A 19267-nucleotide genomic window follows, 5' to 3' on the forward strand; every position below is an offset into this window, starting at 1 on the left:
TGCTGGTTCATGGCTGGGTTGCTCCAGCTCCCTGCTAATGATCCTGGGAAAGAAGTGGAGGATGACACAAGCCCTTGGGCCCCTACTCCTATGTGGGAGACCTGGGAGAAGCTCCTGGCTCCTGGCTTCAGCTTGGTCTAAATCTGGCTGTTGCAGCTATCTCTGGAATGAACCAGAGGATGGACAATCTCTGTCTCTCTCTCTCTCTCTCTCTCTCTCTCTCTCTCTCTAACTCTGCCTTTCAAATAAATAACTAAAATCTTTCTAAAAAGCAGTTGCTGAATTTCAACTCAAAAGCTCAGTCGAGATGAGTCACACATTGCCTCATTTATTAGCTTCAGTGTATACCACTCAGTCCAGCACAGAGAATGTAAGTAGAGGTGTAATTCAAGTGAAATGCACATGTAGGTGGCTTTTTAGAGAACAGGATGCGATTGTTACCTGCAGTGAATGAAATCCGGTACAGGGTTATGTTGGCTGAACGAGGCCGCATCGAGGTTCATGCAAATCTCGACGTTGTCGCCGGCCATGATTCGTACAGCAGCCTTGTTTTCATCCTCAAAAATCTGCCGTTGCAGGGAGGCACAGAGGAGCAGCATGAAATCATCTGGCAAGACAAAGGGGTGGTCCTGGAGCCACCTTCTCCTCTTCTGGGTGCACACATGGGGCACTCAGTCATCCTACAGCACGATAGGTAGGTTGTGTTCTCATGGTTTGGGCTCAAGATTGATCCTGGATTCCAGTGTCAGGAGCAAGTCCCACCTTCCTCACCATGATGTGGAGAAGCGTGATAGCAGTCATCCCAGGGACTCACACTGGGAGAAGGGCAGGGCTGGGATTTGTTTGTACATTGGTCCATGAAAGGACCAGGCGCTCAGTGTTTGACTTCATGAGTCTCTCAGGGGGTGAGGTTTACCTGCATGTGTCTCCCACAAGAGGCCATTTGGGCAACCTCCACCACCTTTTCGTGTGGCAAAGGCAGACATTTCCGTCTTTAATCTCTCCACCCTGCTCTGCATTTGCAACCAAAGACAGTTCCAGGCAGCAGAGCAGGTGAAGATGGCGGAGGGTTTGAGAATGGTGGAGTCAGGAAGAGCTGCCCAGAACGGGCCCTCAGGCAGCCAAGTCTGAAAAGCAAGTCCTTGCTTTCGAACTTAAACCTGAATCTGTTCAGGCAAGGCACTCCTGAGTATTCTGTATCACTCAGCACTTCCTATTGTCTTGGATGTGGGGGTGGGGATGGGGCTGCTTCCACTTGCGGATCACCTGCTGCCTGGGGGTCTGGAGGTTGCAGCCCAGCTCTCCGGTGGCTGAAGTCCTGCGGCATCCTCCTAGTGGCCATAGCCCTGTCTTTGACTTTGGTCTGTCTGTCGTGACCACTAGAAACCACCATTCACAGAACACATGATCCTCCTCTCTCACCTGTCTTTGAAAAGATTGGTGTGTAGACAGTGGTAGCTGTGTGTAAATGTCTGCATTCAGAGGTGAGCTTATGCAAGGGAATATGGGATTTCTAACGTTGATTTATTAATTCTGCAAATGCCAAGAGGGCAAGTGCAAGGCATTAATGACTTGTGCTGTTAATGCACAAATAAGGCTTCATGTGATTGTAAAGCCTGGTGGAAGAAGCAGAACCACTAATGCACACCACGTAAAGAATGACGAACGAACAGAAATCCAAACGCTGGTGTCCCACAGCCCTGGGGCCGATGCACTTACAGACAAGGAACACGGGGTTGGGCCGCACGATGAAGTCTGGGAAGTACAGCCACTTGATGATGTTGTCATTGAAGTTGGCATCTTTGAACCTCCATGGGTAATCTGCAGGCGGAAGTGAAATCAATATCGCTGATGGCTCTGCTCCCAGATTCTACTCGGCAATGGCTTCTCCTAAAAGCAGCCGTTCTGGGTTGGGGGTGGGGGGTCGCAGGGAGGAGGGGCTGACAGCTCACCTCGGCAGGGGGCAGGGGGGATGCCAATGCAGATGAAGTACTGGAAGGTGATGATGCAGGCCAGGAAGCAGCAGTATTTGGGCCAGACCTCAGCGATGGCTTTTCTTCTGCGGCGATACAAGACCGCGATGAGCCAGCAGGCGTGAATCATGGCGTAGAAATCCATCCGCTGACCGATCACGTTCACTGACATTAGGAAACAGGTCTGTGTAAGGAGGACAAGAGGCAGAAAATCGGGTTTACAGGGAAGGGGAGTGGTGGCAGGGGTCAGGCCTGTGCAGGCGGCAGAGACCTGTACTCCTTAGGACAGGTCTTTGTGCACAGATTCCCCAACTCTTGTCCTTTTCAGGGTCTTTTGACAGAAATGCAAGGGAGCTTCAGAAAATTTCTTGGAAGTAGAATTAAAAATAAGTGTATTTTGATGCAAAAATTTTTGAAATCCATGCACATGGGGGGACTTGACAAAGTTCATGAAAAATACGCATTATGAAAAAATACTGCACAGATTTCAATTTTTTTGCATCAAAATGAACATTTAAAAAAATTTATTTATTTACTTGAAAGGCAGTTACAGAGAGGTGCAGGCATAGAGAGAGAGAAGTCTTCCATCTGCTGGTTCACTCCCCAAATGACCACAATGGCTGGAGCTGTGTTGATCCAAAGCCAGAAGCCAGGAGCTTCTTTTGGGTCTCCCATGTGGGTGGAGGGGCCCAAGCATTTGGGCCATTCCCTACTGCTTTTTCTGGGCTCCTCTTCCTGGATCGGAAGAGGAGTAGCCAGGGCATGAACCCACGCCTATATGGGATGCTGGCATCACAGGCAGAGGCTTAGGCTACTACAACACAGCCAGCCCCTAACACTTTCTTCATAATAAGAAACCAGTTAACATGCCAACAGATGTCCACCTATTTAGATAGTACTGGAGATCCAGAGAGGTCAAGGGCATTGCTGTGAAACGAGGGGTCACTGGGCAGCTGATCTTGCAAAACTCTCTACAAAGCCAGGTTAACCCATTGGGAGAAACATTGTTTGCTGATCCTGAGGCAACAGGAATCATGGCTTGGAGCTGTGTAACAGGGCTCCAGGGGACAACTGGCCAGAAGTAGTTATTTAAATTTTTATGGAAAGAACAAATCAAACAGGTAGCAAGGAAACTCACCTCCAGACCAAATTTGTAGAAGAAATAGTTGATGAAATACTTGGCACAGTTAATCAGCCCATCATCCAGATGCAGCCTTGTGATGTCGTGAAAAATAGTTTTAGACACAGGAGCTGTGAGGTTATTTCGACCCCGGTAGTATTCCTGATGGCGATAAATGGTGACTTCAAAGGCCAGAATAGCTAGCATCAGGAGATTATTCTACAAATAATAAGAAAACACAGCTGCGTAAGACAAAAACCATCTCCGTAATAAATCATTGTATTTGATTCTTGATGTCGATACAGCAATTTTTATAAAATTCCACCTCTCTTAAACACATCATTGAGCTCAACATTCATTTTCTTTGTGTTGTTCATCTTGGAGTTATCTCTGCTATGAGAACTGACTAATTTCCATGGTAACGGGGTCTACAATCTCTGGACATGAGACTGGACAATCTCTGGACATAAGACATAAAGCTGGTCATTCGTCTTCCTAAAAAATTTTATACCACATTCCAAGGAAGCAGCTTCCAGTCACCTGAGGGGGGCAGTCCAACCTTACTTGCAAACTAGAAATGCAAAATGGTACCAAGATGCACCTCTGAAATCTGGCCAGCGAGCACAGCCAACTGAGAAGCCTACTGATGATGGGAAAATAGTGACAGTGATGATAGCAATAATAAGGAAATAGTTAACATTTATGGAACAATAGATGGCAGGCGCCATTTTAATGACACTTTCTAAATTTCAATTTGTTTTATCCTTGCAATAGCTATTAGCAGACTTTATTTACAAAAGATATCTTCTGTGTGAGGAAAAACAGAAATAGACAAGAAGAAAATGGAATACTTAGTTAAAAATTCCTGGTGCTAAGTATGAAGTTTTGATTTTTAAGCATTTGTCAATGTGGTATGATTAGAACTGCTCGGATTGTCCATCAAAGTAAAAGTGATTCCAAAGCATATGATTCTCATTATGCTTGTATCATTATGTGCAATCAAAATTCCTTTAGCAGAGATGTGCCTTATTACTTCTAAATGTAACCTATGTTTTTATTAATTACAAACAGAATTTAGACAAAATCACTACTGACCATTTTGCTATATTTTTTGAAGATTTATTTATTTATTTGAAAGCCAGAGTTAAGAAAGGGAGAGAGGGAGAGGAAGAAGGAGAGAGAGAGAAAGAGAGGAAGAAGGAGAGAGAGAGAAAGAGAGGAGAAGAGAGAGAGAGAGAGAGAGAGAGAGAGAGAGAGAGAGATTTTGGTGTATTTTAACCCAGCTTTTTTCCTTGGGTCCAGAAGAGATCATATTATGGGCAGTATTGTAAGATTTGCTTTTCTAATTTCATGGTATATCTCAGAGATATTTCCGTTCTGATAGCTCGCTTTTTTTTTTTTTTTTGGACAGGTAGTTACAGACAGTGAGAGACAGAGAGAAAAGTCTTCCTTCTGTTGGTTCACCCCCAACAAATGGCTGCCATGGCTGGAGCTGCGCCAATCCGAAGCCAGGAGCCAGGTGCTTCTTCCTGGTCTCCCCTGCAGGTGCAGGGGCCCAAGCACTTGGGCCATCCTCCACTGCCCTTCAGGTCCACAGCAGAGAGCTGAACTGGAAGAGGAGCAACTGGGACTAGAACCTGGCGCCCATATGGGATGCTGGCACCGCAGGTGGAGGATTAACCAAGTTAATTAAAGTTTATTAAATCAAGTTAACTCTTTAAAGGCTATATCATTCTTGATTTAATGTTATCCATCTTACTTTACTAAACCAGTTTCAGACGTTTGGTCAATTTCTCTTCAGTGCAATGCAATACTGACTTTGACATTTTGTCATGGGTTCTGAGGGTGATTCCAAGCACAAGAGAAAACAAGGTGACCATCACATGAGCTCTTACGAGTCTCAAGGTGAAGGATTCCAAATTCCATCCAAGTGGAGGATCCACAAAGCCCTTACCCTCAGGTAGACAAGCAAAGGAGAAGACTTTCTGAGGCCAACCCACTCTGTCGGATCAATGGGAGCGCTGTAGAGCAGAGACTTGTTCAAATCCTGAAGGGGTATGTTCGTTTGATTTTCATTTGGCTGAAAAGAAGAGAACATGGAATAAGAGATGCTTCACAGATTAGGAGAGTTCAGATGGTTCTGCAGCTTTGACAAGGGTGGGGTAGGGAGGGAAGCAGCATCAATGGGGGAATCTCAGCACAACAGAATTAGGTGAATGAGGGGACTTAGGCACTAGACAGAATGTGCACACAGATGGAGGTTACCCACATATCTGCCTCGCTTCCCCAGAGGGCAGTGAGGAAGATCCCCCCATCACTGAGGCTCACCAAGGAACAGTTAACAGAAAAGTTCTCGGGCTTAATGGTCTGAAGCTGGTACAACATTTTGCAGACGATGATCACACACGTCCAGACAGTGCAGACACTGGAAGCCAGGCGGCGTAGCTTGGCATACGGTAGAGCAAATGCCCATGAAATCAAAAATACATAGTTGAACAGAGAGACCTAAAACACAAAATCAGATTTGGAGACAAAAAATACAGCACATGGCACATCCACAAAGCATGAGGACTTGATTTTCTACTGAGTTCAATAAAGGCTGACTGAGAACTCAGCAGGTGCAAGGCCTGGGCCAGGCACTGGAGGATATGAAGGTAAGTGAGTTGTGGTCCCTCCCCTTGGTGACCTTTTGTCTTGCATGGAAGTCGGACATGTAGCTAACTATTCCCAACATAATGCAGCAATGGCTAAGCTGTAGATATGAACAGGTACCTGTGTGAGTGCTAAAAAGAGGCCCTGGGTCTAATGTGGAGGATCAGAAAGCATTTTCTAGAAGACAGAGTGCCTGAGCTGAGTCAGGCTGACAAAGGTGAGAAGTGCATCCCAGGTGACGATGCATGAACAAGGGCCGGAGAGCATGAGACAGCCTGGTGGGACAGTCAACTCCAAACAACTGAAGACTTCAAAGTCAAAAGCAAAAAGGGCAGCAGAAGGTGAGGTCAGAGAGCTATAGGCCAAGTTTTAACCACGCAATGACACATGAATCCATTCTGCAGAGAACAGAGAGCCACTGAAAGGCAACAGCTTGGGGGATTTGAAAGTAGGTTCTGCGTCTTATTTAGATGACTACAACTGCAGAATGGCCAGTACGTTATGAGGGTTAGACTTAGGCTCAAGAGCTCAGCTCATATGCTGTGCAGTAGCCCAGGAGAGATGGAGGAGTCACCGACTGGTGGGAGAAGGATACTTATTTGGTTTGGTGGTGACTGCACTTGGGTTTAAAGGGAGAATGTGTAAGCAGTCGCTCCCAGGCTTCTGTTTTGGAGCTTGGATGAATGCTGGTGCCATGGCGGGGGTAGGAAATGCTGAGAGCAGAGCAGGTTTGAGGAGGGAGAGCAATGAGATGAACTTGAACATGCTGGTTTTGAGCTGCATGAGAGTTTATAGATCACATGAAATGGCCTGCATTTTTATTGATTCTCCAAAGCTAACAGTTCGTTGAATAGTATAGAAGCACTGTAAACTTATTCAGTTATGTAAAATACTCATTTATTCTTCAAAATGTGAAAATGATATCCTCACAACATTTAATATCAGGTGAAAATAACAGCATATTTTCAATTGGTACAATTGAACACATAGCAAGTGCTAAGCCTTTTGTGCTATAAGAGGTATGGTTATCGATTTGGCTTATAAAACTGCAAAATCAGAAAATGCAGGACTGCATGGCAGTATTATGCAATTTGTTACCTGTTATTCTAGTTAGCAATTTTCACTGTCCAAGGTAAGAGATTACTCTGAGAATTGATACCAAAATATCAGGGGAGGAAGAGCTGCTTTCCAGAATTAACTGAGGGTGAAAGAAATGCTGTACACGAAAGTGCTTTGTGAACTATAAAGCCCTTGTAAACACACTAAGTGTTACACTGCAACAAAATATTCTGATTAGCGAAAATCAGATTTCCTCTTCCATAGTCATCAGCAAGTGTTGCCAATTTACATGTTCAAAAGAAAATCTTATTGACACTGTGAAATTTAGGACACTGAGTATGAAAACAGCATGATTAATTTACATAGAACTTTTAATTTTAAAAATTGTCATTTTTTAAAATTTTCACTTTATTTGAAAGGCAGAAAGATAGAGCGAGTGAGACAAGAGAGACAGACAGAGGGCTTCCATCCACTGGTTCACTCCCCCAGATGCCCACAACATCCAGGCTTAGTGAGAATGCGAATAACAACAATGATGATGATGATGATGATGATGATGATGATGACGACGACATTTATAATAAAGAAACATCAACTGCAAATCTCAAGTTTGAAAGGTTCTTTTATTTGCTTTTTTTCATTGAGTAAACACTGAGCTTCTGTAATTGGCCAGGCCCTCTGGGAGGTATGGAGGTTATCAAAGGAAATGCAGTACAGGCTCTTTCTTTCAGGAATAACTAGATTTCACAGAGCTTTCCAGAGACATTTTGAAATCAGAATAGTAGTTATGGGGCAGGTATTTGGCACAGCAGCTTAAGTTGTCACTTGGGATGCTCGCATCCCATGTCAGAGTGCTGGGTTCAAGTCACAGCTGCTCAGCTTCCGATCAAGCTTCCTGCTAATGCATATCTCAGGAGGCGCCATTGATGGCTCAAATATTTGGGTCTCTATCACCTATGTGGGAAACTCAGATTGATTTCCAGGCTTCAGGCTTCGTCCCCTTGTGGTTGCAGGCTTTTGGGGAGTAAACAAGTGGAGGTAAGATCCTCTGTCCTCTCTCTCTGAGTCTCTTGCCTTATAAATAAAATGAAAGTGAATACCTTTGAAAATTTTGAAAAAAGGATAGTAGTTGTACATGTAAAAAGGAAAAGAGAACAGTTCTGTTCAGGAGCTGCCTAACAGATGAGGCAGCCAGAGCAAGGAGGCAGTGGGGGCAAGGGAGAGACCCATGAGAAAGAAGCAACAAGGAAAGGAGAAGCTTCTACCTGGGTAAGAAGAGTTCTGATTATTTTTGGGGGTGGAGAATTTGAATTAACAAAGTGAGATCTTGCTGCTATTTCAGATTACAGGACTTTGCATTGCTTAGGAGTGAGCAGAAAGATCAAGGTGTCCAGGGGCAGAGAGAAAAGTTTGTGATAGAATGCACTTCAAAGGGCAATGGAAGTTCAAAATGACGTTGCTTTTATGATTAGACCCCCCTCCCCACAAGTGGCTTGCTTAGTACTCCAGTTACAGCAGAAAGAATCTCCGTGCACAGCTGCTGGGAGCCAGAGACCAAGACTAGTGTGGAGAGGGGTGAGACACCAGAGGCGATAGCATCCAAGGGGCATGCAGTAACTCACCCTTCAGGGCCAGACACCCCTCATGAAGATGGGGTGGCACCATGCACAACACAGGCAGTAAAATATCTGTAACAACCGGATTTAGTAGATGCTGGCTGCTGCAGGATCAGCATTTGTCTACTTTGTGGGTCTCTGACATATTTTAGAGTTACACATGAGAGCTGACATTAGGAATGAAAATTCTGGGAGTTCTCATAACATGCGAATAAGAGACAGAACCGGTCCTATTCTACCAGAGGCCATTGTTCTAATGGTGACTGGGTCATAATCCATTATTTACTCAGTGGTCTACATTCTTGAGACTCACTGAGGATGATTTTAAAATTCATATCTCCTTTTTGTTTAGAATTTGTAAGGATGTGCATTCTTAGCTCTCTCTCTGTTCTCTTTCCCACCTTTCTAGCATGAATTTCAGGGAGCAGATTTTTCTGAGTCCAACCCCCATTATTATTTTTTTTTTACATAAAGCACCCACTCCCATCATTCCATTGTCTTATTATGCCTCCACCAGCCTGCAACACAACTTTTCACACGAGCACAATGGATTTGGTTAATTCAGAAGTGCTCATTCTTAGTCAACTGCTTTCTTTGGTTGTTTTCTTTTTCCCTTTAATATTTGACCCTCAAAATTTATCTCAATTGATTAATTCACCTACACAGTTAACATGCTTATATTCTTTTGCTCTCAGTCAATATACATAGTAGGCTATTGTCAGATCCAAATAATACATGCATTTAGTTACTTAACAATGCAGCCTGTTTTCTGACACAAATCTCACAGGGGAGTGGTTCTGTCTCTATTCTCACATGCAGGGATCATCTATCCATTTCAGAGGGTTTGTATGAAATGGGAGAAAGTTCTACGTTAGACCATAGAGCACAAATTAAGTTTCACCCCTTATTTACCTGTTTGTGAAACATTTTAAGTTTGCAGCATATGGTTGTGATATTTTACTATTGATATATTCAGTAGTTACCTGACAATTTTTGGAGGACAAAGACTCTATGAATTGGCACCAACTCAAAAGTAGTGCAGGAAAATGAGAAGTATGAAAAAACTGATCTGTAGAATAAGTGGACATAAAGCTAATTTCTCCACAGTAAACATGAAACAACCGTTGGCTGAATGGTGACTTTGCTCTCTACAGTCAAGCAGAAAGATGTGCAATGCAGTGTGCTACTGAAGACTTTCTGTCCTGTCTCAAAAAATCCCATAAGAGGGCCAGCGCCGCGGCTCAATAGGCTAATCCTCTGCCTGCGGTGCCGGCACACCAGGTTCTAGTCCCGGTCGGGGCGCCGGATTCTGTCCCGGTTGCCCCTCTTCCAGGCCAGCTCTCTGCTGTGGCCAGGGAGTGCAGTGGAGGATGGCCCAAGTGCTTGGGCCCTGTACCCCAGGGGAGACCAGGATAAGCACCTAGCTCCTGCCTTCAGATCAGCGCGGTGCGCTGGCCACAGTGCACCCGCCGCGGTAGCCATTGGAGGGTGAACCAACGGCAAAGGAAGACCTTTCTCTCTCTCTCTCTCTCTCTCTCTCTCTCTCACTGTCCACTCTGCCTGTCAAAATAATAATAATAAAAAAACCCATAAGAAACAAGATGAGCTCTATTGAAGACTTTGTTATATTTTGGGACATCTGAGTTTACTTCTTGGTCACATAACTAGAATGTTACTTTCCTCAAAGAGAATTTAGGATGAATTCCCGCATCCACAGCAGAAAATAAGTCCACTCTGACTCACTGCAGCAAGGAGTAGAGGAGGAGAAGTGACCTCTGTGATGTGACCAAGCCAACTAGATACTCAGCCATGAGCCTCTTCTGCTGCAATCTTTCCCCGTGCTCAGAGCCATTGCCCTCTGGCTTTCTGTAGGTCAAACCATATGTGCCTACCTTACATCTCGATCCCCTCTGCAATGAGAATGACACATCACAGACAGCTAGAGGAGGAAAGTGAATCTCCACTGTGGCTCCACTCAGCCTGATGAGACAACAAAACGTGCACTTGCCTCCTTCACGGAAACCCAGATAATGTACGATGAAACAATTTTGATGATGTGCAGCTCTAGAATCCACCACATGAACACCTGCAGATTGTGAAAATACTCCAGGAATTTCAAGAAGAGCACAGTGAGGCGGTCAATCACCAGATGCCATTTGTTCTTTAGATCTGCGAAAGAGTAAATAGACCCAAGAGCATAAATGGCTTTTTTTTTCTCACATGATTATTTAAGGTATATCTTGTAACCTTCAGATGTCAATGAGAGGCTGCAAAATAGTTATAGTGGGTGAATTATAAGGACAGCAAATCTGGGAGAAGGGGGGTCACAGAGTTCCAAGTCACAATGATGACACAGGTACCATATACTGAGCTTCTAAAGGAAAAGGCTACTTTTAAACATCTTTGAGTTAAATAAATGTAGAGAAAAATGTGACCTTATTGACTCTTTAAATTGCGCTTCTCTAATTTCCTTAGCATGGGAAGAAGCCTGAGCTCCTTCTAAAGGACATCTTTCCTACCAAAACAGTATTTACATAAGTGGCAGTTCTCCTTTAACAGTGAGTGAAGTGCTCTAGTCTCCCCAAGGGGCGAGTTGGTCAGAGGGAGTAGCCACTCCTTGTCAGAGCCAAAGGGAACACTAAGGATCAAAATGAGCCAGTACATGGTTTCATGAAATGGTCAGACTCATTCGAATCATCATTTCCCATCAAATGAATTATTTTATTCTTTCTAACTTGTGCTAGGCACAGAGGTCATGCTTCCATGGGGTAGGACTTTCTTGCTTGATTTCACTAAAGTCACAATAGGACTACTTCGTACTATCAGCATATCATCACCCCTGCAGACAAAGCTCACAAAGACCTGAGTATTTCTTTAAAGTATCTGCTTTATCTGACTTGGGTAGGTATAACAGCTACTCTACTTGCTCTGGAAATGATTATGAAAAATGCTTATTTATAGACTCCGTTGATAGTTAACCCAAAGGTCTAGGAAATAAATGAACAGGAGTTAGGAGTGTAGAAGGCATGTGGGCAAGGAGTGAAAGAATAAGACACAGTGCAAGGTTTGGTGAGACTCTAATAGTGAAGCTCAAAATCAAAATCCTCGCCTTAACCCCTTGGTCTCACGGAGCTGGGCTGTCCCCTTAACACTGGAGAAGACCCGCTGCTCAGATGTGAAGAGAAGATTTCTGGTTCTCCTCTTGGAGCTTCTGAGGTTGAGTTGGGAGAAAACGGCCAGGTTTGGGAGTGTGCATGAGGAGGGACTCTCCACCCCAGACGCTTTTTAGTTTCCTCCTGTGATATAGGAGAGGGGAAGAGCGAAGTCCGGGGTAGACCAGCGCTGCGGCTCACTAGGCTAATCCTCCGCCTGTGGTGCCGGCACACCAGGTTCTAGTCCCAGTCGGGGTGCCGGATTCTGTCCTGGTTGCCCCTCTTCCAGGCCAGCTCTCTGCTGTGGCCAGGGAGTGCAGTGGAGGATGGCCCAAGTACTTGGGCTGTTTACCCCATGGGAGACCAGGATAAGTACCTGGCTCCTGCCATCGGATCAGCGTGGTGCGCCGGCCTCAGCACGCCAGCCGCGGTAGCCATTGGAGGGTGAACCAATGGCAAAGGAAGACCTTTCTCTCTGTCTCTCTCTCTCTCTCTCACTGTCTACTCTGCCTGTCAAAAAAAAAAAAAAAAAAAAGTCCGGGCAGCACTCTGATGTTGCAGCACCAGGAGACGACCCAGGAGCTGTGCCTCCTGCTGTCTCCTCTCCTTTCTGGGGGCTGCTAGATGGACTAGATGGACTGAACCCTCTGCCTTTTCTAGTCTCTCTGAGAACTCTTCCAGCCCACCAAAGCTGTTCAGTTCTCATCACGCCATCATCACAACATTATTTCAGGTCTAGGGAGAAGTGTACAAAACAAAAGCACAGCCCCCTCTCCCGACCACAGAGGGGGAGAGAGAGAGAGAGAGAGAGAGAGAGAGAGAGAGAGAAGAAAATACCCCTAAATAAGGCAATGGTGACAAATACATCTGTAGCAGTTGGCTCGAAATGATAATCGCTTTCTCCTCGGGCCCTTGGGCCCTTAAGCATTAGAGCATGGCGAGACTGCCACATATTTTCTTGATGAGCGTTTTCCTAGAGGGGCCTCTGAATGGTGTCCTCTGAGAAAGGCTTGGGCCAGGCAACATCTAGAGCCAGGCAACATCTAGAGATGTCGTGCACAACAGCCTGTTTCTGATTTTCAGAGATTGTGCCCCAAAGCCTGCTTCTGCTTCTGGTAGGAATGCCCCGCCCCCCACCTCCCCGGAGAGGTTTCTGATGGACACAGCCCTTTGGTGGCTTCACAGGAGCCTATGCTTGGGCCAGGAATTGACCAACCAGCCATCCTCTCTCCTCTCCTCACTCAGCACTGGTGCTACTGGAATAACTGGACAGGAATAAATACAAGGAGAGCAACAATAACAGCAGAACTGCCTCCAACTTTTATGTCCCTGCCCGGGTCACCTATTCATGCATTCCTTTGGAACAAGTCCAGTGCTTCCTTCACTCATTCAAGCAGCCAGCTCCTTGGGAGCAGCTGCCGGGTCACAGGCTCATTACCTGATGTTTCTTCCTCCTCCTCGGATTCCTCCTCTTCATCTTCCTCCACCTCCGACTCCTCGCTGTCTTTCCCAGGCTCACCCTTCTCCAAGCACCCCTCTGGCTTCTCCTCTGCAAGTTCAGTCAACTTCTTCACTTCTGGCTTCTCCAGGCTGGCAGTGAAGTTCATGGCTGCAAGGTCTGGAAGACTTCCTTCTGGGTGGGCCAATCTGTTGGCAGATAGCAGCCGAGTCAGCCGGGGAAAGGGTGTCAGGAGAGTGTGGAGTGAGGGGCAGGTAAAAAGAGGGGAAACAAAAAACAAAAACCAGAGCATGTGCAAAGACCTTGCAAGGTGGGGTGTTAGCATCTTGCCACGTTTTGTTTGTTGGTTGGTTTCAAGCTCTTTCTAAAAACAAACTGTCAACTCAGTTAGGTTTGGTTAGCTTTTCTAATTCCAATTTCAGTGATCAGTCAGTAATGAGAGCTCTTGACACCTAAACTTGACATTTTTCCCGGAGGAGAAAATGGTCAGAGTTTAGGATGCAGAAGCATGAAATGGCATCGTGTAGAGCAAGCATTTCATGGCTTCACAGGGGGACTTACTCATTTTGGTGGATTGGTAATTTTTTCTTGATGCTGCTCAAAGTAATTGAAATAGAAAGGAAAAAAAGGAGATGAGAACAGAGAAATTATAAGGACTGTCAGAGATCACATATCATGCTACATTTCATCCACTATTGCATTCCTGTGTGCTAAGGCCAAGTGCATTCCAGGACGGCCTCAATAGCGTGCTTTTGCTATGAGCCTGAGGCTTGGCAACTGATCTGAGAGTGGAGAGGATTGCAGGTTTGTAAAGGAGAGGAGGACACAGAGATACTGAGGCAAATTATCTCATGCTTTCTTAGTAACGCAACAAACCATCTCGCAAGAATCAAGTCATTCACATTTTAAACGCTGTTTTTTAAAATTCTGAAATCAGTGGTGCTTTCAGCCAACCCTCTGTGTAGACTAATCCGGCTCTGCCTGTCTTCTAAAGCATGTGCCAAGGGAGCTAAACACTTTTGGGATGCCTGTACCACATTCCGTGTAGGGGGCTGACTGATGCAGACAGTTGACTGACAGCTGTGGGGAGACCGTGGGAGCCTGAGCCATAGCGAGAGTGCACGGACGGAGATTTCCATCAAGCCCAACAGCAACCTACGATACTGCCGTATTTTGCAGAGTAGACAATGATCACATTTTTTAAAAGCACTTATTTTATCCATATTCAAAATATTTTTAGAATGTTTCACTGATATATAATCAAGGTGCATATTTCAATCCTTGTGTACCATGAGTAATGATAAGATCAGGATAAGGGTAGCCAGTACTCAAACATCAAATAAATGTTTCAAAGTAGATTGTGGGTAACAAAAGTACATATTAGGAAAATACTCCTGGAAATGCTGTGATCTTTTCTATTTGCAATAATTAGTCCATACATTTCAGCCTGGTTGTGACAGAATGGACAACTAATATTACAATATCTGTACAATGTGAACTCTCAGTAAATTATTTAATCTTTGTGGAGTTTAGTTGATTTTTCTATTGGATGGAGAAGTGTGGCTAGATTAAATCTAAACTTACTTGCAGGTGGTTGATTTTCCATGTGAAAACATGCCTACTATTTGGGGAATTGTATGCATACTGTGTTTAGGCGTTTAGTGGGCCTATCATTCAAAAGGAATTCTCTTCAACAAGGTGATACACAGGTTCTTTGCAGAATGAATGCCAGAAACCAAGTGCTAATTTAATGCAGAAAGAATGTTTGGGGAGAGTTCAGCTTTGGTGAAAGGAATTATGCTGACAAATTAATTTATTTGCTTAAGCTAGTCCATGTACCTTCCTGACTTTAGGGAAGTTAACCACTCTTGAAATTACAATACTGTGGCATCTCCATTAGCACTGCACATCCAATCTCAGGATGTTCCTGCTGTTCCTGCCTTATCGGGACACTGATACTAAGTGTGACTACACATGGGCTCATTAATATGTGTTTTTGCCCGAGGATTGCATTGTGTAAGAGATGCTACTTATCCTTAGCTTAAGGAATCTGGAAGCACACAACCCTCTAATATCCCTGCTATGTATGGAGGGCAACCCCCAGCAATGAGGCAATTCCTGAAGCTGCTGCGGTGGCTGTGTAACAAAACGTCCCCACACCATTGTGCCACAAGCATGGCGCACTGAGGGGAGGTTGTTGAATGAAGGACTCACAGGAGAACACCTGAGTGCGCCCTTTGGAACCAGAGCCAGAAGACCTACTTTTAGAACCTTGTCATAATCTATAGGAAGTCTGGCCTCTAGGAAAGACTGGGGAGGGAGGACAAGTGAAACTCCACACTGAACGCTGCCCACTGCTCTCTAACCTCATCCTTGCAAGGAACAGGGCAGGTGCCACCCAGACATCCTGTGGCCAGTCTAACCTCAGAAGTGTGCAATGGATGACAGAGAGAAAAAAAGAAGGAAGGAAGGAAGGAAGGAAGGAAGGAAGGAAGGAAGGAAGGAAGGAAGGAAGGAAAGAAGGAAGGAAAGAAGGAAGGAAAGAAGGAAAGAACGAAAGAAAGAATGAAAGAAAGGAAGAAAGAGAGAGAAGACATGTACCAGGCTGGCTCTTACTAGTCAAGTTCAGTGCAGTATACTTTGCATGATACAATCATGAAAATCTGTGTGTATCATGTGTAGACAAAAATATTTTAAATTATGATGGGAGTGAAGGGTTTAAAAAGACACCAATATGAATCCTTTCATTTTTCTTTCACTTTTTAAAATTTTTGTTCTAACAGTTACAGGTATTATAATATAGGTATTGTATTATAGCTGTTATAGGTAACAGAGAAGAATATTAAAAGTAAGCGCTTTGGAATCAGGAAGACTTGTGTTTGAGTCCCGACCAGGCAATTTACTAGCAAGGTGACATGGCAAAACTAGTTAACCTGTTAAGTCTCAATTTGCTGATCTGTGAGATGGAAATAATAGTGATGACTTGACAGCATATTGTGAAAATTAAGGTGGTTGCTGTTAAATGCTTAGCACAATGCTTAGTTACACAGGAAATGTTTTAAAGTCAGGAACCATCTTCGAATAGGAGGCTTTGATAAGAAGTATCATGAATCCATCCTAATGAAATGCAGGCTGAGTAACCTCTTCTTGCTGTGGGCCACACAGTGATGGCAACAGGGAGGGTGCTAAAGTTAGACGGTAATTTGTGGAGAACACGTTCTTTTTCTTTCATATTCTTATGTAACAGAGAAACAGGGCAGCCGTCTCTCCCTCGGGACACCATCTCCTGATAATCTCTCTTCCTGTCCACTCTGCTCTCTGTGTCTAACTTCTGATCACTGCACTTCCGGAAGGGGCGGGGCAGCTGCCGAGCTGGAGCTGCTCAGATGCAGATCCCAAGGCAGGAGGAGCTGCACTTGGCTGGAGTGAGCAGCTGCCTGGGCTCCAGGAAAGCCTGGGCGCCTTATCTCAGCTTCTGTTCCCTATCTTCAAGTAAAGCTTTAGAACAGGATCTTGATTTTTCCAAAAACTAACATTCCCTGACCTTCAAGCTTGGGAACTCTCACTACTTGTCATCCTTCACTGGTCAGCGCATGGCAATGATCTAACAAGCAGGTGAAGGAATTTTATTTGGGGGCTCCGGATAGACATGGTGGTGAACTCACTAGTATTTTCATGAATGCCCCTCCGCCAGTTCCTTGCAGCGCACTGTGTGGGACCCCCTTTCTCCACAGATAGTTCATTTTCAATGTCACTTACAATTTGGCTTCCTTGTTTGTTTGTTTGTTTGTTTTTTCTGTATTAGACTCTGAGCTCTAACTCTCTCACCATCTATTTCTCTCTCTTCTTTCTCTTTCTCTCTTTCTCTCTTTCTTTCCAGGCAGAGTTAGACAGAGAGAGAGAGAGAGACAGAGAGAAAGGTGTTCCTTTTTTCCGTTGGTTCACCCCTCAAATGGCTGCTATGGCCAGTGCGCTGCGCCATCTGAAGCCAGGAGCCAGGTGCTTCTTCCTGGTCTCCCATGCGGGTGCAGGGCCCAAGCACTTGGGCCATCCTCCACTGCCTTCCCAGGCCATAGCAGAGAGCTGGACTGAAAGAGGAGCAACAGGGACAGAATCCGGCGCCCCGATCGGGACTAGAACCCGGTGTGCCGGCGCCGCAGGCAGATGATTAGCCTAGTGAGCCGTGGCACTGGCCTTATCTATTTCTTAAGTACATTAGTTCTCTCCTTCCGTGCTCTGATGAAACAAGTGACATTTACAAGGATCTTCAAGGGTTTGTGGAGCAATGAAGTTAAAAGATAAGTTTATTTTGGTGCAAAAAGGAATTGAAGACCACGCATCATTTTTTCACAAGATACGTGTTCCATGAACTGTGTGAAGACTGAAGACTCTGGCATTTATTCCTCTGCTCTTTCCACTGTGTTCCTATGGCTCTGAAAGTTTTCAGTGTGCACCCTTCCCCACGTGTGCCTGCATCATTTCATTTCCTGCACATGTTCTGGGCACGTTGCTCTTGATGGCAGAAATCCCGTCTTCCTATACCATCCTCCCTTGCAAAATATGCTATGGTGCTTCGTGTACATCATGAGCCATGGAGTTGGATGAAGACATTCTGTGTACCAGAGAAGCAGTGTTTTTGCAACAGAAGACATGAATTGCACAATGCCTTTATGAGGTTTAATTCTGTACTAGGATTTGACTGTGAAAAATGTAATAGTCAGTTTCCATGAAAGAAAATGGACATGCTACTGTGGTAAAATCTCCTTAGTCTAAATTCCATTTATTTTTAGTATTTTGATTTGGAATATGTGGCTGTGTAAACTGCATTCAGCTCATGCATTCATGAAAATACTAGAAAAGGAATTCTCTTGAAAACTTGTAGTATTTATAAGCAATATCCAGTGCTACATTACTTATAATAAACTATGGCAAATGAATTATTTTCTAGAATTCAGCACTTTTGATGTTTACATGTGTGCCATTGATTGTGGATTTAATGTCACATCCAGATATGTGTTAGTAATTCCTCCCAAACAGTCTACTAGTCATGGATTGAATACATTGGCTCCTATATCTGTATATGTGAGGAAATAAACAATACTCCTGTTAAAATATTCTAATTTGTATTGCTTATTAAGTCAATTGGAACTTCCTCACAATCACTCATATTATTAAAATTGACCTTCTGTAGTCAGTACACTTTCCTGTCCTATACCTTGAGAGGTAATAGCTAAGTTTCAGTCAAATCCTAATTTGAATTATATGTAGGTGTGCCTCCTCTTTTGGTCCAGAATGAACATATCCAAGCACATTATTCTCCTTATAAAACAACACTGAGCCTAAAGAAATAAGCTATGGGAGAAAGAAGTTTAATTTATAAATGATTCCTGCCTTCATTCTAATTAATAATAGGTCCTATTAAAAGTGGGCACACACTTCACATGCAGCATTTCCAAAGCTTATGTTATAAAGCAAGAGACACGTTTCTTTAATGATGTCTTCTTTGAGACAGGGCTCTGGTCTCTCTTAGCATGGTAAAATTTGTACAAAAGCAAAAGATTTCACTAGAAAAAAAAGATAGCACTACAACTAGAGTGCTTCCAGTTTTGACTCATTTGGGGTAGCTTTGACCCTTGAGTCGAAGCACTTTGGGGTGAGCTCATTGGCCTTGTGATTTGGGGTGATAGACAGCAACATCTCATGAGGTGAGACTGGGACTATGGGGACCACAGCGTGCGTCAGTCACTGCAGAGAGAGTCCGACCAACCAACCCCTGACTCTTTCCCCATCACAGCCATCTCCACACAAAGCAAATGTTCATGCTTGCAGAGGAAACACAGACCAATCAAAAGAGAGCCAGTGCCTATGTTTGGAGGGATGGGATTCAACTAGTTGCTCAAGATCTGCAGCTTGACTCTGTTCTCTGCCGATCTGCTGAAAGCCCAAGGCTGGCTTTTTCTCTCCCAGCTGTCTACAAAACTGGTTCCCCTAAAGAGACCACTCAGTCCTTCCTCCTGCATCCGTAGTCTACACAGTGACCCATTATAATCTTCACACCTCCTTCTAGAAGTTCTGCCTCCTGTGCCATCTTTGGTCTTTCCAGGGCATGCAAACATAAAATCTGGTGATGAAAATGTTCTACAATAGTGAGTCAACCTTTCAAGTCCAGATGTAGTTGAAGAATTGATGTTTTCTGAAGCCATGTATTGTTGTAACTATTTTCACCTCATTCAGTA

General features: G+C 44.4%; 1 protein-coding gene across 6 annotated transcripts in view; it reads right to left on the reverse strand.

Annotated features, from left to right (window-relative positions):
• PIEZO2 (piezo type mechanosensitive ion channel component 2) overlaps window positions 1-19267 on the reverse strand; it is a 454193-nt gene that overhangs the window by 77171 nt on the left and 357755 nt on the right. For all 6 annotated transcript variants that reach the window (XM_089305336.1, XM_089305338.1, XM_089305337.1 and 3 more), the window contains 8 exons: window positions 13011-13219; window positions 10429-10589; window positions 5422-5598; window positions 5048-5173; window positions 3112-3312; window positions 1953-2157; window positions 1720-1821; window positions 442-607 (listed from right to left, as the gene is read on the reverse strand). In XM_089305336.1, the coding sequence (XP_089161462.1) occupies window positions 442-607; window positions 1720-1821; window positions 1953-2157; window positions 3112-3312; window positions 5048-5173; window positions 5422-5598; window positions 10429-10589; window positions 13011-13219 (1347 nt within the window). The remainder of the gene's footprint in view (window positions 1-441; window positions 608-1719; window positions 1822-1952; window positions 2158-3111; window positions 3313-5047; window positions 5174-5421; window positions 5599-10428; window positions 10590-13010; window positions 13220-19267) is intronic.

Source organism: Oryctolagus cuniculus, chromosome 10 (assembly GCF_051225735.1).
Source record: "Oryctolagus cuniculus isolate XC-2025 breed Fujian yellow rabbit chromosome 10, ASM5122573v1, whole genome shotgun sequence".
Lineage (NCBI taxonomy): Eukaryota > Metazoa > Chordata > Mammalia > Lagomorpha > Leporidae > Oryctolagus > Oryctolagus cuniculus.